The 24,353-nt window shown below is 41.3% G+C and overlaps 1 protein-coding gene across 7 annotated transcripts in view; it reads left to right on the forward strand.

Moving 5' to 3' along the window:
• The window catches only part of DROSHA (drosha ribonuclease III), a 128,608-nt gene extending 105,109 nt beyond the window's left edge, over positions 1 to 23,499 (forward strand). For 6 of the 7 annotated variants that reach the window (XM_066373939.1, XM_066373984.1, XM_066373974.1 and 3 more), the window contains 6 exons: positions 12,767 to 12,908; positions 14,602 to 14,684; positions 14,776 to 14,879; positions 17,327 to 17,419; positions 18,241 to 18,287; positions 22,483 to 23,499. In XM_066373939.1, coding sequence (XP_066230036.1) covers positions 12,767 to 12,908; positions 14,602 to 14,684; positions 14,776 to 14,879; positions 17,327 to 17,419; positions 18,241 to 18,287; positions 22,483 to 22,613 — 600 coding nt within the window. In that variant the 3' untranslated portion in view covers positions 22,614 to 23,499. Of the gene's footprint in view, positions 1 to 12,766; positions 12,909 to 14,601; positions 14,685 to 14,775; positions 14,881 to 17,326; positions 17,420 to 18,240; positions 18,288 to 22,482 lie in introns of those variants that run through there. The other variant, XM_066373993.1, reaches the window with a different exon arrangement.
• Positions 23,500 to 24,353: the final 854 nt, after the last annotated feature.

Genomic DNA, 24,353 nt, shown 5'->3' on the forward strand with positions numbered 1-24,353 from the left:
CTGTGTCTGACCTTGTGTTGGCCTCTGTGTGATTCCTCAGGATGCTAAGCAAGCCTTTGCCTTGGGGCCTTTGCACATATATATATCAGGTCTCTGTTCTAATGCCAGTTATCAATGAGAACTTTTTTTTATTATTATTGATTTTAATTTTTTGTGTTTACATAGATTCTAGTTTGCCCTGAGTGCATCTCCCCTCCCCTGTATTCCCCTCAACATCTCCCTTGTCCCCCTCCCCTTAATGCCCTCCCCCCTTCCCTTCAGGTTTATCCCATCCTGTGATCTCCTTTCCCTCTGTCCTCTTTTCCTCTGGTCCCTTTGATCTCTCCTCTGTCTCAATTTCATTCCTCAGTTCACATTGTTTATTGGATTCCTCAAATGAGTGAGCTCATAGGATATTTTTCTTTCTCTGCCTGGCTTATTTCACTTAACATAATAGTTTCCATGTCCATCCATGTTGTCACAAAAGGTAAGATTTCCTTCTTTATCATGGCCCCATAGTGTTCCATTGGATATATGTACCACAGCTTTTTAATCCACTCATCCAGTGATGGACACTTGGGCTGTTTCTTGGTCTTCGCTATTGTGAACAATGCTGCTATAAACATGTGGGTTGGGTGCATTTCTTTTTTTTAGTTGGTGATATGGTGTTCTTGGGATATATTCCTAAAAGTGGTATGGCTGGGTCAAAAGGCAGATCCATTTTTAATTTTTTATGGAATCTCCACACTGTTTTCCACAGTGGCTGCACCAGTTTGCATTCCCACCAGCAGTGCAGGAGGGTTCCCCTTTCTCCACATCCTCGCCAGCACTTGTCCTGTGTTGTTTTGCTAATGAGCACCATTCTGACAGGTGTGAGGTGAAATCTCATTGTGGTTTTAATTTGCTTCTCTAATTATTAGTGATGTTGAACATTTTTTCATCTGTCTATTGGCCATCTGTATGTCCTGTTTGGAGAAATGTCTATTCATTTCTTTTGCCCATTTTTTTCTTCGATTGTTTTCCTGGTGTTGAGTTTTACAAGTTCTTTATAAATTTTGGTTATTAACCCCTTATCAGATGTATTATCGAATATGTTCTCTCATTGTGTGGTTTGTCTTTTTATTCTGTTCTTATTGTCTTTAGCTGTGCAAAGCTTTTAAATTTGATATATTCCCATTTGTTTATTTTGTCTTATTTAACTTGCCTGTGGCGATAAATCAGCAAATATATTGCTGCGAGAGATGTCGGAGAGCTTACTGCCTATGTTTTCTTCTAAGATGCTTATGGTTTCACAGCTTACATTTAAGTCTTTTATCCACTTTGAGTTTATTTTTGTGCATGGTGTAAGTTGGTGGTCTAGTTTCATTTTTTTGCAGGTAGCTATCCAATTTTCCCAACACCATTTTTTAAAGAGACTGTCTTTACTCTATTGTATACTCTTACCTCCATAATGGTGTGGGTTTATTTCTGGGTTCTCTATTCTGTTCCATTGATCTATATGCCTGTTCTTATGCCAGTAGCAAGTTGTTTTGAGTGCAGTGGCCTTTTAGTATAACTTGATATCTGGAAGTGTGATACCTCCCACTTTATTCTTCCTTTTCAAGATTGCTGAGACTACTCATGTTCTCTTTTGGTTCCATAAAAATTTTTGGAATATGTGTTCTATATCTTTGAAGTATGTCATTGGTATTGCATTGAATTTATAAATTGCTTTGAGTAATATAGACATTTTAATGATGTTTATTCTTCCTAACCATGAGCATGGTATCTGCTTCCACTTGTTTATATCTTCCTTGATTTCTTTTATTAATGTTTTATAATTTTCCGAGTACAAGTCTTTAATCACCTTGGTTAAATTTACTCCTAGGTACTTTATTTTTTTTTGTTGCAAGGGGATTGTTTCCTTAATTTCTCTTTCTGAGAGTTCATTGTTGGTGTATAAAATGCCTCTGATTTCTGAGTATTAATTTTATATCCTCCCACCTTGCTGAATTCATTTATCAGGTCCAGTAGTTTTTTGACTGAGACTTTATGGTTTTCTATATACAATATCATATTATCTTCAAATAATGATAGTTTTACTTCTTCTTTTCCAATTTGGATGCCTTTTATTTCTTCTTCTTGTCTGATTGCTTTGGCTAGGACTTCCAGGACTATGTTGAATAAGAGTGGTGAAAGGGGGCACCCCTGCCTTGTTCCTGATCTTAAGGGGATTGCTTTTCATTTTTGCCCATTGAGTATGATGTTGGCTGTGGGTTTGTCATAGATGGCCTTTATCATGTTGAGGTATGTTCCCTGTATTCCCACTTTGCTGAGAGTTTTGATCATGAATGGGTGCTGGATTTTATCAAATGCTTTTTCTGTATCTATTGAAATTATCATGTGATTTTCCTCCTTCCTTTTGTTTATGTGATGAATCACATTGATTGATTTGCAAATATTGTACCAGCCTTGCCTCCCCAGAATAAATCCCACTTAATCATGATGTATGATTTTTTCCATATATTTCTGGATCTGGTTTGCTAATATTTTGTTGAGGATTTTAGCATCTAAATTCATCAGGGATATTGGCCTATAATTTTCTTTTTTTGTGTTGTCTTTGCCTGGTTTTGGAATCAGAATTATGCTCGCCTCATCAAAGGAGCTTGGAAGTCTTCCTTCCTCTTGACTTTTTTTGAAATAGCTTGAGAAGGATAGGAGTTAGTTCTTCTTTGAATATTTGGTAGAATTCACTTGTAAAGCCATCTGGCCCAGGGCTTTTGTTTGTTGGGAGTGTTTTTGATAACTGTTTCTGTCTCATTTGTTGTAATCAGTTTGTTTAGGTTTTCTGATTCTTCCAGATTGATTTCTAAAATATTATATGTTTCAAGGAATTTGTATGTTTCATCTAGGTTATCTAATTTTTTGGAATACAGTTCTTCATAGTATTTTCTTACAATCCTTTATATTTCTGTGTGCCAGTTATTTCTCCACTCTCATTTCTAATTTTATTTGAGTCCTCTCTCTCTTTTTTTTGGTGAGTGTGGTTAAAGATTCATCAATCTTGTTACGTTTTCAAAGAACCAGGTTTCATTAATCATCTGTATTGTTTCTTTAGCCTCTAGGTCATTTATTTCCGCTCTGATCTTTATTATTTTTTTCTCTTCTACTACCTTTGGGCTTTACTTGCTATTCTTTTTCTAGTTCTTTTAGATGCAGAGTCAAGTTGTTTATTTGAGCTTTTTCTAGCTTCTTATGGTATGCCTGTAATGCTATGAACTTCCCTCTCAGGACTGCTTTTGCTGTGTCCCATAAATTTTGAGTTGATGTGTGTTCATTATCATTCGTTTCTAGGAATTTTTTTTGTTTCTTCTTTGATTTCAGTGTTAACCCATTCGTTATTTAATAACATGCTATTTAGTTTCCACGTGTTTGAGTATTTTTCAGTTTTTCTGTTGTGGTTGATTTCTAGTTTAATGCCATTGTGATCAGAGAAAATGCTTGATATGATTTCAGTCTTCTTAAATTTGTTGAGACCGTTTTTGTACCCTAACATGTGGTCTATCCTAGAGAATATACCATGAGCACTTGAAAAGAATGTTTATTCTACTGCGTTAGCGTGAAAGGTTCTGAAGATACCTATTAAATGCAGTTGATCTAGTGGATCCTTTAAATCTGCTGTTTCTTTGTTTATTTTCTTTCTTGAGGATCTATCTAGTGATGTTAGTGGGGTATTGAAATCCCCTACTATTATAGTATTGCTGTTGATCTTTCCCTTTATATCCATCAAAGTCTGCTCTATATATTTAGGTGCTCCTATATTAAGTGCGTAGATATTTATAATGGTTATATCTTTCTGTTGGATTGCTCCTTTATCATTATGTAGAGACCTTTATCTCTTACTATAGCCTTTGTTTTAAAGTCCATTTTGTCTGATATAAGTATTGCTACCCAGCTTTTTTTTTCATTTCCATTTGCATGAAATATGTTTTTTCTATCCTTTTACCTTCAGTCTATGTGCATCTTCTGTTTTAAGGAGTGTCTCTTGTAGACAGCATATGTATGGGTCCTGTTTTTTTATCTACACAGCTACCCTATGTCTTTTGATTGGATCATTTAACCATTTACATTTAAGGTTATTATTGATATATAGTTGTATATTGACATTTTATTCTTTAAAGCTGTATTCCTCTTTTGCTATATTCTTTTTCCCCTTTGATATGTTTACAACAGGCCCCTTAACTTTTCTTGTAGCATTGGTTTGGTTGTAATGAATTTCTTGAATTTTTTTTTGTCTGGGAAGTTTTTTATTTCTCTTTCAATTTTAAATGATAACCTTGCTAGATAAAGTAGTCTTGGTTATAGGCTCTTGTTCTGCGTTACTTTGAATATTTCTTGCCATTCCCTTCTGGCCTCAAGTGTTTCTGTTGAGAAGTCGGATGTCATCCTTATGGGGGCTCCTTTGTAGGTGATAGCCTTTTTTTCTCTGGCAGCTTTTAATATTTTCTCTTTATCAGTTAGCTTTGGTATTTTAATTATGATGTGTCTTGGTGTAGATTTCTTTGGGTTTCTCTTTAATGGAATTCTCTGTGCTTCTTAGACTTGTGTGACACTTTTTCCTGCATCAATTTAGGGAAGTTTTCAGCTATGATTTGATTGAACAAAGTCTCTATTCCTTGTTCTTTCTCTTCTTCTTCAGGAACCCCTATGATGCAGATGTTATTTCTCTTCATCTTAGAGTTTCCTTAGACTTTTTGAGTCTCTTTTTCTTTTTGCTGCTCTGCTTCCATGCCTTCGTTTATCTTGTCCTCTTACTCGCTGATTCAATCCTCGGCTTCATCTATCCTGCTTTTAATTCCTTCAATTGTGGTCTTCATTTCTGATATTGTATTTGTCATTTCTGAGTGATTCTTTTTTATTATTTCAGTGTCCTTTTTCATATTTGCTATCTCTTTATTTAGTTGTTCGTTATGATCATCTGTTGTTTTAAGATCTTGGAGCATCCTAACAATTATTATTTTAAACTTTGCATCCAGTAATTTGGTTATATCTGACTCGTGCAAGTTTTTTGGTGGGGATTTCTCTTGATTCATTTGTGTTGCATTTCTTTGCCTTCCCTTTTTTTTTGTGTATAAGAAAGGTATGGCCACTGGAGTCCAATGGATGTGGGCTCTGTGTTCCCTAGGTGTGGTCTGCTGGAGGCCCACCACCCACTGCCTCGGCTGTTTGGGTATGAGCATTGCTGACGCTGGCTGGTGGAGCCACGCTAGTGCATCAGCCGCAAGCCCCAGCTCCACGCCGGGTGGGGCTGCGTGCCTGCACTCACCCGCAGGTCTCTGCAGTTCCCAGGCTTTCGCCTTTCCCCTGCGGGCTGGTTTGCAGGCGTGGCTGCTCTTGCTCTTGCTTGCCTGGCCTGCAGCTGGGTCTGACTGCTTTAGTGCGTCCCTTCTGCCCCAGCCGGGCAAGACTGAGCTAGTGCCAGGCCTCAGTCATGGCCAGCTGGCTTCCGCCCCCGTGGACGGGACCGTGCTTCCATGTCCTGCCGCCACCCACCCTCAGGTGAGCCCTCAGCCGTGTGGGTGGGGGTGCTGCAGCTCAGACCCTAACACTCAATATTGTAGTCCCGAAAGCTCCCTCCTTCTAAGCTACTCTGCTCTGAGTGCTGTGGGAGAGCTTGTTTGACTAGTGTCCCTCTTCCCTTTGCTGGTATTGCTGTTTCCAGGGGAAATATTCACTTCAGATTTATGGGGTGACTCAGCCCAGGGATTAGGGTGGCTCTCCTTTAAAATGTTTCTCCCTGTGCCTCCTAGATTACACTCTCTTCCTGCTACTCCGGTCCTCTCCTCTCTCCCATCCCCTGGAGCCCCAGGTGGGTGGTTGTTAGAGAGGTTTTCTGCACGGTCCCTTTAAGAAGAATCCTGGGTCTGAGAAATCTGTCTCTTTCTCACAAACAGTATCCTGACTTGTTTTGCAACTAAATACTGCCCATTTGCTTCTTCTAGGCTCTGGGGTTGCAGGCTGGGGATTTGTTCCTGGGGCCCAGTACCCCCCCTTCTCCTCTAACCTCTCTTCCCACCATGTGAGTCTCCTCAGGCTGCTCGCTCCCGGGAGCTGGGCAGCCCTCTCCACGTTTTCACTTTTCCTACCAGTCTCATGTGGCTTCTTCAGTGTTTCTTGGTTGAAGAGTCCATTTAGTTTAGTCCAAAGTTGGTTTTTCCAGATGATGGTTCTTAAAATTAAGTTGTAATCCACTTTGGTTCTGGGAGGTGGAAGTTGGTACATCCGCCTACTCCATCGCCATCTTGCTGCCCAAACATCAGTGAGAACTTCTTTAACCTACCTGCTTAAATGGTACCCTTGTCTCAGCCCCATAACAAGCCTGGTGTCTCATCTCCATCTTGTCCTTAGCACATACTATATATTTTACTCGTTTGCTGTATGTTTTCTCTCATCAGAGTGGAAACTTCCTGGAGAGCGAGGTCTCTTGTCTGTTTTCTTCATTCCTGATTCCTGGGTCATTGGAGAGTTCCTGGCTATCCATGGTCAGCAGATATGCTCTGAATGACTGAATGGTTGCTATATTGCAGTCAAATGCTCTTCAGTTATTCTTTGGGTAGTGACTGAAGAACAAGCAAGGCCCGCGTGGCCTGGCCTGCCCACCTGCCTGGCCTGCCCACCTGCCTGGCCTCGTGGCTTGTGTTCTTTTCACGCTGCACCTTTGCACTGGCCTGCTTTGTGCTCCTAGTCCCTTCCTGCCATCGGGCTATGCACATGCCATTCTGTCTAGAGCCTATTCTCCTTCCAGCCCTTGCTCTCAGTTACCTGGTTCCTCCTATGGTTCTGTTAGATGTCACTTCTGACGTGACTTCTGGGTACTAGGAAAGTGTTCGCTGATGGCCCCCCAGTCAAAATGCAATGTTCTTTTCCTTCCTCATTTCAGTTACCCATCCCACTAACCTGGAAGTTCTGAGGGAGCATGTTTTTATTTATTACTGCATGTCCAGCAGTGCATGGCATATGGTAGGCTCCTTGTGCACATTTGTAAACATGTAAGTGAACGTGAGTGTTGCAGGCGGCTAAGTCTTACAGAGAGGAAGTGGTACTGGAGGGAGCGGCTGTCTCATATATGGGAAAGGAGCTGAAAACTTATTCATGAACGTCTAAAGATTAAAGTGAACTTAAAAATTGTAGAGGATTACTTGTTACAGTTGCATTTGTTGGAAGGTGATGGCAAATGATTCATGATTGTGACTAAAGTCACACCACGCAGTCGTTCACCCTGAGGCATTACTCTGAGCTCTTCCCTTGCACCCTGGTTTATGGTGAACGAGGACCGGAGAGCAGATGGAATCATGGTGTCACGTTTGAATGCTGATGCAGAAAACCTAGTGCTTTACAAGTTGAGTGTTCAGAAAGGTCTGCTTGGTAAGGAATGTCAGGCTTCTCTAGTTGTTCTAAATCTAGGATGACCAAATCTGAATTGGAATGTAGAAGGAAGAGGTTCTAGTTCATAGAGTGAAGTCTTTTTAGGGTAGAACCTACTCAGTAGAGTCAGGGAAGGTAGTAAGAGAGTCTCAAAAGAGCATTTACTGTGACCAGAATGCCTGCCTTGCCACATTTTCAAATTTTAACTTTTCAAGTTTTAACTCTTGTTCTTCTCTCTTAGCCTTTACTGCAAGTTACTGAGCTAGAATTATTGCTAACCCCATGCCCTCTGTGTGCAAGGCACTCTGTGCAGCCGTGGCGTGCACTGGCAAGATGAACTTGCATGCATTTTTCTTCTTAGTGGAATGATTTGGGATAATGAGAGCAAGGACTACAAATAAAAAGATTGAAAACTAGGGATCCAGGCCCTTCCTGCTGCATTCCTACATCACAAAGCATAAATCATTCAAAGTGTCTCATCTACAACATCTCTCTGAGAGGATGGGTTCCACCGCCTCCCGGTTGGAAATTTCTCTGTCACTGGTATAATTTGGCTTTTGCATTCTGCCTGCTAGGATTTGTGTACCTTTTCTTTAGTTATCACGGGAAATGGGGACCATCTGGCTACCACTCTTGGTAGAATAGGTCTGTGTGGCACATCACTGTCACTTTTAATAATATATTCTGCTTTCACCCCATGCTCTTACATTAAAGTCTTCCAAATAATAATCAGTCTACTTATTTCACACTAGGTGGCCCCCTTTGGTAGCTCATTTCCCACAGCTGCAGTTTCCTTTTTAGAATCAAGAATGGAGAGAGTGGTTGAAGGGAGAATGCCAGTGTTTTTTTTTAAATTTGTTTTAAAACAATAAACCTTTTTCTCATTAAAATTTAAGTTTAAACTAATTATAAAAAACTGCTGTGCTGAGATAATGGAAAACATCCTGAACTCTCAGAGTCAGAATTTGAGATTTGTGATACGTTCTTGGGTCCCTGCCATCGCCTTGGGAACTCGGCGATTTTTTTCTGAGGCTGACAGAGAGCCCTTAACTACAACTTTCGTCACTTTTTCCAGTGATTCCCAATGAAACTTTTTGTTTTGGGGGGAGGTTAAAAGAAAGACAGCCTGGCATTTGGTAAAATGTAGAGCTTTGAAGACGAGTGGGCAGGTATACAGAACATTCTGCATTGAAGACAAATTTGGAGGAATTCCTAGAACTTTCTATAACCTTTTTCCTGTAACCAGAGAGGAAGTGTGTCTTGTCTAAGGATGGAGGCCATTATGGATAACATCAGCGAACGTTGCCTGTGTGTTTATTATGTGGTGGTCATCGTACTTAGGTTGTAGATTCATTCGCTCTAATTCTCATTACCATCCTATGTGGCAGGTGCTACTTTCTTTATTTTATCAATGCAGCAACTAAGCCTTAGAGAGATTTAGTAACTTATACAGGGTCACTTAGCAAAGAAATGGTAGGGCCACAGTTTAAACCCAGGCAGCTTGGCGCCAAATCTTTCGCATTTCATTACATGAGCCAATTTTGTAAATAGTCTGATAACTATTTTTGCCCAGTTGTATGTTTAGTGTTGTTTTCTAGACTTCAACTAAAAAATAAAAAGCAGACATTTATAGCATCAACATTTGCAGGCTTTCCCAACGTCATGTCTTGCTCCCTTCAAATTCATCCACCAAAATGGTCTTTTTGAAATAAAAAAAATTACTTTGCCACTGTTTTCTTTTGAACCTTTTGGGATCTCTCCCACCCCCAACAGGCAAATACGAACTTCTTTACATCAACTTGCAGGACCCTCTCTGCCCTGAGGCTGGCCAGCCCCACCTGTGTCAGCTCTCCTCTGCTTGGCTCTGATTTCTCCTCCACTTCCACCGAGCAGTCACCTTGCTGTGCCATGATCCCCTGCTTCTGCCAGAGCTGTTCTCTCTTCCTGAAAACGCTTTCTCATGGTCTCAGTTCATTCAGGCTGCAGTAACAAAATATCTCAGATCAGGTGGCTTATGAAGAGCAATTCATTGCTCAGAGTTCTAGAGGCTGGAAGTCCAAGGTCATATAGTACCAGCATGATCAGGTGAGGGCCCTCTTCTGAGTGCAGACTTTTCCACTGTACCCTAATGTGGGGAAGGGGCTAGAGATTTCTCTGGGGCTTCTTTTACAGGGGCACTAATCCCATTCGTGAGGGCTGTACCCTCATGACCTAATCACCTCCCACAGGCCCACATCCTAACACCATCATCTGTAGGGGTTAGGATTTTAACATATGCATTTTGTGGGGACACAAACATTCAGACCCTAGCACCCACCCTTCTACCGGCAAACTCATTCTTTTTCAATTCTGACTCAATGTTAACCAGCATCCGCCAACATGAATTTTTTTTTAAATGCATTTGTCCAGGTGACATCACAGAAATTCTAATTCTTTGGTTCTTGGAAGAGGCCTAAGCACTATATCTGAAAAGTACTTAATGATTCTGATACAACTGCTAGGTCTGTGAGCCTCCGAGAAGGTCTTTAGGAGGCTGGGAGGGAGAAGAGCACCTGTGTGTACCGTGGATTCTGCCGTCTCTATGGCCACCACAGTGCGGTGCGGTGCGGTGGCCAGGTTGTGTGCTGATTCCTCGGAGTTAGCAGAGCCAGGGCAGCAGCAGGTTGTTGACCAGCCTTTGATCTCAGCCTTCAGCGCAGGGCGTCAAATAGAACCGGCCTCCACAACTGTTCCACTGGACTGCCCTCACCTCGGGGCTGTTCCCCTTGTGATGCCCTTTGATCCCCAGGCTGCCCAGCAGTACAGTTCCTTCTGAACCAGAGCTCCGCGAAGGCCAAGGATGGAAGTTGTCAATGAAAGAATTGTCATTCAGACTTTTTTGTTTAGGGAAAGAGCAAGGTCTTACCTCTTTTCAACTCATCTTCTAAATTTGCACTGACGCTAAAAATATGGGTGATTTTTAGCTTCCTTTTTTCTTACTTTCAGTTCAGGCGCTGGGTTTGGTAAGAATTTAGCGATTTCAGTTTCTGCTGGCCATTCTGCTGCTTTAAGACCTGTCGGTGTATTTTAAATAAAAGTGGAAGCATTTCTGTTTCCATCTTCATTGCTTTCTCCCCTCCCACCCCCAGACAGCCTTTCTCCACAGTGCTACGTGAGGGGCCCTTACGCTGGAAGGTGTCCGCTGGGCGGGTACCCAGTGGTGTGTTGTGGTTCCCATGTGCTCATGTGCACTTCAGGCTTGCTGGTTCTGAGGCCTGAAATCTCCATATATGCGGCCTGAATTAGTGTTCTCCTCTCACCAAAAGCATATATTGAAAGAGAATCCACCTTGCTCAGCATAGCCAGATTCTGAAAATGGCCCTCCTATTCTCCCATGGCCTCTACTTTGAGAACCCTGCCTCTCCCATTAGAAATCCAAACCAGAAAAGATATCTCCAGCTCAATTATTCTGTAATTACAAGATATTAGGCTGGTGGGCTCCCTATTGGTTGGGTCTTCTATTAATGTTATATGCCAGGTCTTTTTAATTTTGAGCTTCTCTGTGGATATTAATTTTAATGAAACGCTATATTGAAGAAAAGATAGAGTTGGGGGAAATAGGAGGAGGAAGGGAGCAGAGACAAACAGAACAACAGCAGCCTGTAACTCCATGGCAAGCGTGGCTTACGAGGATCAAGTTGTAATTCTGCTTCATGAATCATTGTCAGACAAATTAAGAACATATTGTTTCTTATTTATCTATTGTCAAGGATGCAATCTCAAGCGTTGAGAATAAATCTTGGTTTTCATAAGCTCAGTTGACACTGTGATGCCACAGAGCATAAAACTTGCATCTAATAAACAGAGTGCGCTGAGGAGCGGGAGGGGCATAAAACCCGCCAGCTCGCAGCCACTTCCTGCCCCGGGGTCCTGGGGTCCACGAGCGAGCAGTAGTGAGGAATTGTGATAGACTAAGAATTTGTTATGTTGTTGTGAGAAAAGTTCTTGTTATTGGTCCATTATTCCCCCAAATCTTCGAGATTGGTGACAGTTTTCAGCTTTTGTTTGGTGGGTTCCCATCTTTGTTCCCACCCCTCCTGCCACGCACCTGCCTCCACGCGCCTGCCTCCATGCGCCTCCCTCCATGTGCCTGCCTCCACCTGCCTGCCTCCACGCGCCTGCCTCCACCCGCCTCCCTCCACGCGCCTGCCTCCACCCGCCTGCCTCCACGCGCCTGCCTCCACCCGCCTGCCTCCACGCGCCTGCCTCCACCCGCCTCCCTCCACGCACCTCCCTCCACCCGCCTGCCTCCACCCGCCTGCCTCCACCCGCCTGCCTCCACCCGCCTCCCTCCACGCGCCTGCCTCCACCCGCCTGCCTCCACCCGCCTCCCTCCACCCGCCTCCCTCCACACGCCTCCCTCCACGCGCCTCCCTCCATGCTGCCCCTGTGTGAATAAGTAGCTAGTTACTATTCTGAACCTTAACCAGACGTGCCTGCTGCATGGGCACCTCTTCCGTGGGTCAGTTGCCTAATTTTCATTCACTGATTAGTGTCACTACTTGGATAGTTCTTGGAGGACTCTTATCTGATTGAAATTCCTAGTAGAAATTTTTATTTTGAATTTCTGAAGTTGAAGTATGAAAATTATGTTTTCATTTGATTAAAGATAAAGGGTCTCTGTTTGAAAAACTGCAACTCAGGTTATGTAGTAGAAATCTTTAAAATAATACAAGCAAAAATGTAGTAAGTCATTTAAGTATTTTAAATAATACTTACTAAAACATCACTTCCCCAAATCGTATAATATCAAAATTAGCATCAGTGCTGTGAAACTTGAAGCTTACTTTAGACTTTTTAAAAATACTTTTAAAACTAATGGTTGTGTTGGAAAACAGGTCGAGTGTGCCAGGCAAGAGGGATTGTATGTATTAGTTGCTTCCAAAGGGCCACAGGGAACTTGTTTGGGGTAACAGAAACTTAGAAGGTTATCAGAACTCATCTAGCTTACTTAAATGGGCACATTTATTATGTGAATTATACTTCTGTAAAGTTGATTTAAAAAAAATTTTAATGCTCCTTCATTTAATAGCATTAAAGTTAATGGAAACTTTGACCTTTAAATAGTACATCCCCTGCAACATTGGTCACTGCAACTAAACAATGAAGTGAACTGTTTAAATGTCAGGTAAAATCCAGGAGCAGAGGAAGTTCGTAAGGAGAAGCTAGGAGCGTATGCAGCTTGTCCCTGCTGCCTGGAGGGCGTGGGTCAGGGTATAAGCGGTCAGTTCCCCTGTGTCCCTCTCAGGGAAGTGGTCTCACGCCGGCTGGTCCCAGCACCAGAAGCAAAGGAGACCCCAACAGTGAAATGGTTTCTAAATGCACCTTGATTCCTTTTGGCCAGTTACTGCGAAGCTCTTTGGTGAATAACAGAACTCAAGCCAAGGTTGCAGAGGAGCTGGGCATGCAGGAATACGCCATCACCAACGACAAGACCAAGAGGCCTGTGGCCCTCAGGACCAAGACGTTGGCAGACCTTCTGGAATGTGAGTCCTGTAGCATGAAGCTTTTCTCTTAACCTGCAAATTCAGGGTTTAAATCAAAAGGACCAACATTTATCCTTCTCGGGCATCACATCCCTTTGTGGAAACACTAACAGAATATAAAGATTGCTAGTAGTGAATCTTAGATATTTATTTATTTTGCCACCAAGCTGCCTTTATATAGGGACATAGAAGAAAGAAAGAAAGATAATTTACTCACTGAGTACTAAAACTATTAACCATTGTTTTGTCTGGGCTCATAGTTCTGTGGATAAAGTCATCTTTTACACTTTCTGATACGGTCTGTTAGCATGATGAATAATCCTATTACAGCTAACTAAAGGATTATACACGGAATTGATTGTTTCTGATATTACTTTATTTATTTATTTATTTATTTTTTTTTTTTCTTAAGCTGGAAACAGGGAGAGACAGTCAGACAGACTCCCGCATGCGCCCGACCGGGATCCACCCGGCACGCCCACCAGGGGCGACGCTCTGCCCACCAGGGGGCGATGCTCTGCCCATCCTGGGCGTCGCCATATTGCGACCAGAGCCACTGTAGCGCCTGAGGCAGAGGCCACAGAGCCATCCCCAGCGCCCGGGCCATCTTTGCTCCAATGGAGCCTTGGCTGTGGGAGAGGAAGAGAGAGACAGAGAGGAAAGCGCGGCGGAGGGGTGGAGAAGCAAATGGACGCTTCTCCTGTGTGCCCTGGCCGGGAATCGAACCCGGGTCCTCTGCACGCTAGGCCGACGCTCTACCGCTGAGCCAACCGGCCAGGGCCCTTCTGATATTACTTTAAAATGAGTGGGCCGTGCACTGGGCCTTGGAACTTTTCAGTGTTAGGGTATTTTTGACAATGGAATTATATGCAGATATGGAAGTCTTCCATTCAAAAGCAGCTCATTTACAAAGTGCAAAGGCAATCTAAGAACCTGGAAAAGCATCTTTTTCTATAAAAGAAAAGTATCTTAAAGATAAAAATTATTTAAAAAATTAAGTTTAGTGATCCTTCTCATTGGCTTTTTTTTTTTTTTAGCTCAATGAAAGCTATTTTTATTCTTTTAAACTTGCTATTGTTTACGTGGTTAAGGTATCTTTTAAGAAAGTGCTTTTTGAGGTCGCCATTTATTAATGGGAAGTTAGCTATACTGTTACAGTTATCAGGCCTAGGATTATATTTTTCTGTGTTTTGGTAGATTGAATTATAAATTGTATTATTTCTGTTCATGGAATGTAACACAGACCCTTGTAAACAGGCGACTTCCTCAAATCGGTGTTGAGTATGGCAGTCCCGAGGGTGTGCTCATTCTGGTGTCCTATCTGATCTTCACGTTTCATTTTGATTCATTTGGTGTTAACATGGCTGTGTTCCCAGACATCATTCTTCCCCTGCTGTACAATAGCATTTAGCCTATCATTTTAACTAACTATTCATTTAGCCCTTTGCCAAACGTAATTTAGTCTTTGTACTCTGTGACTTTGCATCTTAATCACACATCTATATTGTTGCTTCTAATATTAGCGGTAAAGAGTAGTTCTTGTCTCAAGAAAGATGAAATGGTAATGCTGAAGAATACAGAGGGCCTGGAAGTTGAAAACCTTATTAAAATGTTCCTTAAACCTCTAGGTCTCTTACTCCTTCTGGTAAATGGCAGTGAGTCGTGGTTTATTTTTAAATGTTCTCTTTTTCAGCATTTATTGCAGCTCTGTACATTGACAAGGACTTGGAATATGTTCATACTTTCATGAATGTTTGTTTCTTTCCACGATTAAAAGTAAGTTCATATAAAATTTAAATTGGTTGTACACTTTACGCTTGATGGTCTCAGAAGCCATTACTAAATGCTTTTTGGGGACTTGTTACAGGAGTTCATTTTGAATCAGGATTGGAATGACCCCAAATCCCAGCTTCAGCAGTGTTGCTTGACACTTAGGACGGAAGGAAAGGAGCCAGACATTCCTCTGTACAAGTGAGTGTTGCCTGCCCACAGGCCGTGGGATCCCATGAGCTCAGAGTTGATGCCCAGGTTGGTTGGAGGAAAGCTAATCACGGAGGGATGACCCTGATGAAGGTCTGCCGTGAGACTTTCAACTCTGATTCACCCCACCCTGAAACTCTCTGGGCTTCTCAGCCTTTTAGCTTTAAGTAAATGGGTCACATTTGAGTATCAAGCTTTTTTTTCATCTCTAAAATGCTGTTTGAACTACTTCCTCCAAGGAAGACATACTAAGATTAGGAGACCCAAGATAAGAACAATTTAGATGAGGTTGTTTTTATATACATTTTTATATTTGTCTTCTTATTTCCTGTAACCTCTGCTGTTCATTTGATCAGAAGATTGTATCTGCTTAATTTGTTACGGGACCTGGGTGTCCCTCCCCTCTGTGGGGCCCAGCGGCCTCTCCGGCTGCAGGCTGCTGTGTTATTCAGATATTCGGAACTTTCCTTCTCAGAATGTATATCAAAAGCTGCGAGTACTTTTGAATACGTTTAGCGACAGATCTGTATTCTTTGAGTGTTAGCCAGATATTCAAAAGGAATGCAGGTCACTCCACACATAATACCACCTTTGATGAAAACAGGAGGTTTGACTCTGAAGTAGAGTAATTATCTTGAGGCATTCGTCCGTTGATTCAGAAATGGTTTCAAAGAGGAATTACAAAAAGGAAGAGTTATCAAAATAGGTGAGGTGCCTCCCAAGGCATTACCTGGATGTGCATGTTTGAGGATGGTTAAAATTCTGTTACCACAGCCATTTGCCCCTTGTCTGCGCACACAGGGTCGTCGGCATGCACGTCTGGGAATATTGAGTGTTCCCTGTGGACTTTCTCCAACTTCAGAACTCTCAAGGGAACACACCGAGGGGCAGCAGGGGATTTCATTATGTTTTTATGTTTTTATTTAATGGCCACAACATGATATAGGCTTTTTTGCTAAAAGAAAAAGAGGCCAAGAGAAATGTGTGTCAACCCACAACAAGCTACTATAAATTGTCCCAAGAAGCCATCACCGCTAAACAATACTTCCTTTATTGCAAAAAAACTCCAAATGTTTAGAAAGAGTACTTTAATATGTGCCTAATAATGAATATCCCAACTGTATTACATATAAGGCTCACAGTATTTTCTCATCAAAGTGATATTAATGTTCAATAAATAAAATGAGGATGGACAAGTTCTCCGGGCGCAGGATGATTTCCGTGTAAGTGCTGCCTTGAAGAAGCCCCGGGGGCTTTCATCCCAGGAGAGCACACGCCCAGAGGAAATGACTGCTCCCTTCTCATAAAGCCCCAGATGGAGGGACGCAGTTTGTTCTTTCTCATCGAGATGAAGGCTTGTTTTACATAATTTTTTCACGATGAACGTGTTTATTCCGTTATCTTTTGTGGGCTACTTTTAATTTCCCTTTCCTGTGGAGTTATCAGTTTCCCTGCATTTCAGATCTGCACTGTGGCATTAAAGTCCGGAGGACCTGGAGTTTTGTTTTTCAGCAGTTGTGTTGTGTCCTCAGCACAATGGAGTACCTTTGAAATGATCTCAGATGTCTCAGAAATTAAACAGATTTTCTGATCTTTCAGATAAGATAACGGGCATCAGAAAGAGTCCATAAAGGATGTGGAGCCATTCAGACATGGCTTTGAGGTGTATTGCCAGATACTTATTGTTTGTTTGTTTGTTTGTTTGTTTGTTTTACAGGGACAGAGAGAGAGTCAGAGAGAGCCATAGATAGGGACAGACAGACAGGAACGAAGAGAGATGAGAAGCATCAATCATCAGTTTTTCATTGTGACACCTTAGTTGTTCATTGATTGCTTTCTCATATGTGCCTTGACCGCGGGCCTTCAGCAGACCGAGTAACCCCTTGCTCAAGCCAGCGACCTTGGATCCAAGCTGGTGAGCTTTTTGCTCAAGCCAGATGAGCCCGTGCTCAAGCTGGCAACCTCAGGGTCTTGAACCTGGGTCCTTCTGCATCCCAGTCCAATGCTCTAGCCACTGCGCCACTGCCTGGTCAGACTAGATACTTATTGTTTTTAGCCATGATTAGCACTGAAGAACAATGAATAGACTGCAGTTGTTAACTTTTCACTGATAAAAGTTTGTCCTTTTATGACATTTGGAATATGAACTCTTTGAAACTACTTAAAAACACTTTACACTTCACTGGTAGCCTTCAGATGCTATTTATAATTTATGCTATTTATACTTTCGGGGAAAATATATGTAAATCTAGTGTTAGAATTTTTAAAATTTCCTATTTCAAGCTCTCTATATTTGTCAGGCTTAGCAAATAAAAATCTTGCACCTCTAATTGTCTTGTTATTTTTACCTTTCTCTGTCTAAGCAATAAGGACATGATTTTTCTTGTAGTTATAGATTAGCAAGAGCAACTAATCATCTTTTTCCTTTTCACTCTCAGGACCCTGCAAACGGTGGGGCCCTCCCACGCGAGAACCTACACGGTGGCTGTTTACTTCAAGGGAGAAAGGATAGGCTGTGGGAAGGGACCAAGGTATGCGATGACGATGACGATGCTTTAACTCCTTCAGATGAACATCCTGTGTGTCTGACAAGTCCCTGCTTGGTGTTTTCAATCTACTGACTTGTTAAAGTTAGAGTATAGAATGTCCGAGGGTAAAGAAGTAAATCCTATGTCCCCACCAAGCCCAGCCCCAAACTTGAGAGTCTGCCTGGGACAGTGGGAATACCATTGCCTAGGGGGCTTTGGCTGCCTAGAGAAAACCGCATTACCTAGTGCACAGGTAAGGCCTGTCCTGTTTCATTTGCCCAGTAGAGAACCCCACATGGCTGCAAGCGTTTTAGGAAACATGTCCTGTATGACACAGTCATTAAACATTTGACCTCTTAGAGCTATTCGAGCTTTGTGGAAATGCTAACATCTTCAGGTGCAAGAATTATGTGTATTATCACCTTTCTTTGAACCCTCTAATCTATATGTTAAACTGAGAAATGATTAGAAGTCTGTCTATCCATATATTTGTTTGCTCTGCCTTTTTAAGCTTTCCACAGAGGGTGTGAAAATTTAAGTAGGAAATACTTCAAACGTAATGTAAATGGAAGGCATTTTATTGCAGTATTAAGAGTGTGGAATGAATAACTCAAACAGGCTTTGTGCATATAAATGACATTTCTGCGTGCCCCTGTGTCTGTTCCTATCTGTGCAATTCGGTGTGTGACAGCAGAAGTAATCAGATGAAATTTTATGTACCAAACATGAAAATCAGCCTGAATAATTTGTACCCATACCATTTGTTTTTGAAAAAAACAACAACTTTGAATTAAAGTGTATCTTACCTATATTTTACTTAATAGTATTCAGCAAGCGGAAATGGGAGCAGCGATGGATGCACTTGAAAAATGTAAGCCTATCTCTTTTTCTCTAATTATATGTTCATAATGTAATGAGTGTTTTATGGAAAGAAAATGGGAAAATAGAAAAATGGTAAGTACTGATAAAATGTGATCTTTTCTTCATTGAAGTCTTCACGGAGAGTGTAGTAGAATGTGAGGTATGTATAAATTGGGCTTATAATTTTAAAAAGTGTTTCTGGTTGCCTCTGATGTTCATGTTCCTTTTCTGCACAGTCGCACTCAGCCCAGGTGAGCAGCCCAACGTGTTTCTTTCCAAGTATTTCTAAGGTCTTACACATGCAAAGAATCTTTCTTTTTCGTTTTTGGCCATTGTTTTATTAAAACGGGATGATATTTACATACTTCTATTCATCTTTCTTTTCTTACTCATCTATTTCTGCTCATTTTGGGCAGCCTTGCAGTTTATGGTGACTTTAGTTCATTCTCGCTTAACATCTGCATTACGCTCATGCCGAGAATGTGCCTTGGTTTATTCTGGTTTTATTCTTATTATTGGTGGACACTTTGTTTTTTGTTCTTTATCACTATTGACAATAAGTATCTATATATTGATGCTTTGAGTTCTGTGAGGGAGATACCCAAGAGTGAGATGGCTGGGGAGAAGAAACTTCATTCCATGATTGACCACGGAGGGCCCTAGCCTTTGTAAATGGAAGGTTTAGTGCAGAGGTCCCCAAACTGCGGCCCCCTGAGGCCATTTATCCTGCCCCCGCCGCACTTTGGAAGGGGCACCTCTTTCATTGGTGGTCAGTGAGACGAGCATAGTTCCCATTGAAATAATGGTCAGTTTGTTGATTTAAATTTACTTGTTCTTTATTTTAAATATTGTATTTGTTCCCATTTTGTTTTTTTACTTTAAAATAAGATATGTGGCCCTGGCCGGTTGGCTCAGTGGTAGAGCGTCAGCCTGGCATGCAGGAGTCCGGGTTCGATTCCTGGCCAGGGCACACAGGAGAAGCGCCCATTTGCTTCTCCGCCCTTCCCCAGCGCCCATCTGCTTCTCCACCCCTCACCCTCTCCTTCCTCTCTGTCTCTCTCCTCCCCTCCTGCAGCCAAGGCTCCATTGGAGCAAAGTTGGCCCGGGCGCTGAGGATGGCTCTATGGCCTCTGCCTCAGGTGCTAGAATTGCTCTGGTTGCAACAGAGCAACGCCCCAGATGGGCAGAGCATCTCCCCCTGGTGGGCATGCCAGGTGGATCCTGGTCGGATGCATGCGGGAGTCTGTCTGACTGCCTCCCCGTTTCTAACTTCATAAAAATACAAAATAAAATAAAATAAAATAAAAAATAAATAAATAAAATAAGATATGTGCAGTGTGCATAGGGATTTGTTCATAGTTTTTTTATAGTCTGGCCCTCTAACGGTCTGAGGGACAGTGAACTGGCCCCCTGTGTAAAAATTTTGGGGACCCCTGGTTTAGTGCAAGGAACTTTCCTTCTGAGGTGTCTGTACTGTGCTGCACAGCAGCACCAGGGGGCAAAGCATGACAAAGCAAGTCCAATTGCTTCAAGTGCCAGCTACATTGGGAGAGAGCACAGTGCAAAGGCTGCGAGTGAAGGTCCTCGAGTCTCGGCCGTGGGAGAGGTTCCAGGAAGGACAGAGGGCCAGCAGCCATGTGTAGTCAGCACCGCATTGATCCTGGGCATGGGGGGGGGGTTGTCCATGGGGGAGAAGCTAGCGTTCTCAGGGCCGCTGTCCAAGGACTCCTCACTGACACTGTTCTCCTGACCCTGTGGGCGAACTTGCTCATTTATTATATATAAATGCACAAGCACATACCGAAATAGAAGTGAGATTCCATTTTCCACTCTAAGATTGTTAAAGGTTATTTTTAGAGTTTTCTTTTTTTGTTTGCTTTCAATGATAAAACAGTACTGGAGAGAGAACCTGTTCGGAGTCTGACCCCCACACCTGAACTGGTAGGAGTGAATTGTTTAAACTGCTGGGAAGCACTTTGGCTCTATGTATCTGATTCGTAAAGAAGTTTCATACCCTTTGGTCCAGAGATTTAATTTTTTGGAGTCAACCAGTAATCGTACCATGATAATCGTGACAACTTGATATATAATAGTCAATAAACAGAAATATATAAATCAGACTGCGTGTCTAAATAAACTATAGGATATTGTTGGGGTTGGCACACATTTTCTGTAATGATTCAGAGAGTAAATAGTTAGGCTTTGCAGGCCAGGTGGGCTGTCACCCTGCCTGGACTTTGCCATTGTGGCCCACAGGCCTGGAGAGCATGCAAATGTTGGGTGTTGGTTCTATTAACACCTTAGTTACCTAAATGGGTGGGGGCTGTATTTGGCCTGCAGGCAGCAGTTCACCAACTTTTCCTTTATTCACATGTAATATTTTACAGCCATTAAAATAATATAGGGTGTGGCAAAAGTAGGTTTACAATTATGAGTATACAAAACAGTTTATTTTTTTTTATTATTTATTAATTATTGTATTATTTTCCATACAAACAACTGTAAGCCTACTTTTGCTCCACCCTGTATATTTGAAGGTTAATGATATGAGAAAATGCATATGCTAGAATAAGTGAAAATAAGTATACCCATAAAACCTATTGTGTACTGTCACAGTGTAAGGGTGGAGGGGGAATAATTTTAAGTATTTGTGTGTATGTGTAATAATAATACATGTACACATCTACAGTGTGGAGTATAACGACTTCATGGGAAAAGGGCTATGAGGATATATCCTAAAAGGTTATCACTGACTAGCTCTGAGTGGTGGGATTTGTTAGTTTTATGGTAGAAGCTACTGAGGAAATAAGGCTTATTTGTAGAAACTTGCTCCACGGCTAACTTTTTGGGATTTGTTTGACTTATAATTTTAAAAATACATAGAATACTTGAAACCTATGTTTTATACAGTATAAGAGGATTCAGTTTAATATCATTTGGGGGTTAGAATTTTATTACTGCTTTATTTCTAAAACACAGATGTCATTATGTTTCCCTTTTGTTTAAAATAATCACTGACTCTCAGATGTTCAAGGTCTTTCCTGACTCACCCATCTGCCTTTCAGGTGCTTTTCCTGTCCCCCTTGTCCCTGTCCCCGCCCTTGTCTGGGGGGAGGGTAAGATGCTGTATAAAGGGGGGGTGTTAGGAATATGGTTTATATTTATATCCACTTTTATTATGCTTCATCCTTCACAAAGAACATTGCTTTTCACCAGGCAGTCTGTGTTCTCTGCATCTCTGCTGCTTTGTGCTTTAAATACGAAGTAGAACCTCTTATATGTAACAGGCCCTTACCCGGCTGGGCAGGACCGTGTCATTTTCCCCACATGACCGAATAACTTGTGTTGCTCTTATTCATGCTTGCATCCTGTTGTGAGTTTGTTGTTGAAGTATGTGTTTGTTGACCAAGAGACTGTGAAATGACTATTTCTCGTTCCGTACTTGATTTCTTACTGTATTGCTATACTCGGTTTATATTACAAACCGAGTTATATTACATATAATATATTATATTACAAAGTAGTAAATGTAAAAAATCTTAAATCAGGATTTTTACTTGTGTCAACACTCTCGCACAGGGTTAAAAATCAAAGTAACATTATGTGATGTGTTTCCTTTATTTGAGTTGTTGCTGATATAATTCTGGGCTTCTCATGGTAAACTTTAGAAATAAAATGATCAGAAATAGTGACTTAGAATATAGCCTCCTTTAGTCCACAATATCGTTTTTTTTTTGCTTTTTTCAGAAACTTTAATTCTTTGTAAATAATGGTGTGATATTCTTACTTTCTTGAACTTTTTGATTTGAGCTTTGTGAAAACATACTACTACATTTTACTATATTCTTTACTATCTCACTGAAAATCACTTCTTGCTTAGAGAACTGTGTTAAAATGTCTGCCTGGACTCAGTCAGACACTGCATGTACGTGTTCTAACATTTCAGTACGTCTTGGTGCCTTCAAAACTCAAGGTCACGTCATACACTGCAGTCTAGGATCAGGGTGCTGAGCCACATATCCAGGGTGTTTCTGAGTGAGAAAAGAATAAGAGAAGAAAATGTGCAATGTTTTCTTTTCTCCCTGCCTTACAAAATACAGCTGTCTGTATTGATATGAATATGTGTTTGCATGTGTTTAGTTTGCATCATTCTTTGCACTAGTGGCTATCCTTTATTAAGTATAAAATATATCTCCTCGTGTCAGATAACTTTCCCCAGATGGCCCATCAGAAGCGGTTCATTGAACGGAAATACAGACAAGAGTTAAAAGAAATGAGGTGGGAAAGAGAACATCAAGAGAAGGAACCAGATGAGACCGAAGACATAAAGAAATAAAGGAGGACACGGAAGTGCTGGAGTATTTACTTGCTTAATAACTGTGACTGTTGCCCATTGAGAGTTAGCCTAGTTTTCCTACATTCAATGAATGAAGTGTGACCGTTGAAATAAAACCCAAAGTGAAATCACTATTGTTGTTTTACTGATATTATATTCTGTTTTTAGCTGGATAGTTTTTATTACCAAGTATTTGATTTCTCTTCTTTTTAATGGAAAGCTTCACTTTAGTGAATATGCATATTCTCTTTTATTTTTTTCTTTAAACAATAAAATTTAAGAAGTTTATTCTATGTGGAATAGATCCTGTTTTTCTATCTCTGTCTGAGATTGTTACTCTAGACTTTTAGCTAACAAGTGGAAAATTCCCTTTACCAGATATTTGGACTGTTCTCTACTAACATCCTTTTCTGAAATCTGGATTATTAACTAGATTTTTTAGCCTTCATCTCGATGTTTACAAGTTCTCAGCTGCAAATATTGAATTTAAACTTCTCTAAGCAGTGAATCCTTTGTAGATAGAATCTCTTAACGTTTAACTAGCCGATGGGAGGGGGAAAGATGTATTTGAGTCACATATATTCTTTGAATCATTAGAATAGGGGCGAAATCATGATTCTAAGCCAAATGACACATTAAGCCACACTCTCTCACCCTGGGGTCAGCAGACCCTTTAAGAAGTTTATTAATGGACTTTAGGGAAGGCTCAGAACCTTCTGAAATGTTATGTGTGTATTTGGGTTTGAGGGGGCACTGGAAGACAGGGTTCATAGCTTGCATCAGTTCAAAGTGGTCCCTGCAGCAAAGGGCTAATGTTACATTAAAAGACATGACATTGAAAAAAAAATGTTGTTTTAAACTGAACACTCCTGGTTTCTTATTAATAAAAGCAAAACGTTTTTAAAAATGTGCCTTCATTTGTTATTTTAGCATATATATAATGAGTGCCTAATATATTTCAGGAACTGTTCTAGGCTCTGGGGCTACAGCAGTGAACAAAACACATGCACCTACGCATGTTGCATACACGTTAGAGGGAATTCCGAGGTAGAGAGAACTCTCTAAGGGTTTTACATTTGTTAATCATAAAAATATGAGACGGTACTTATAAGAAAAGACAGCCCTGGTGTCCACCTTTCCCCACAGATAGCAGAACTGGAAGGGGAAGAATCCTGGTTTCATTGAGTGTTCTTGAAAATGTTATGAGCAAAAGCAAAAAAGCAAGGGAAAAATTTGAACTTTTTTTTAAAACAAGCACTTTTACTACCCTTTCATGTGCATCAAAATGCCAAAGCCAGCATCAAATTGTGGTGCCTCTACAGACAAAGTGCCCCTGAATGAGACTGGGAGGGAGGGAGAGGAGACCAGACAGGGACAGCTTCACAGAGCAGTTTCTGCCTGAGGTCACTGAACTTTGAAGGTGAGGGAGCTTGTGTGATGGGGGAAGACATTTCCTTCCAAGGGAGCAGCAGGATTAGGTGGGAGGAATGTGGGTTAGGAACCTGTGTTATTCCATGGGAACTGTCTGTGATGAAGGCCTGAATCGCACTGGGCTTGGGGAGCTGGGGTAGAACAGATCTGGAGGCTACAGAGGAGGTAGTCCAGGCGTGGCCAACAGTTTTTGCGCCCGGGACAGATTAGAAAACTTTCTTCATGGGCCAGACGAAATATTAAAATTTAAAATGTTAAATACAAAAACGTTCGTTTAAGTAAACAAAATTTTATTATGTAATTTGTTTA

This window comes from Saccopteryx leptura, chromosome 1, assembly GCF_036850995.1.
Source record: "Saccopteryx leptura isolate mSacLep1 chromosome 1, mSacLep1_pri_phased_curated, whole genome shotgun sequence".
In the NCBI taxonomy this organism is placed as follows: Eukaryota; Metazoa; Chordata; class Mammalia; order Chiroptera; family Emballonuridae; genus Saccopteryx; species Saccopteryx leptura.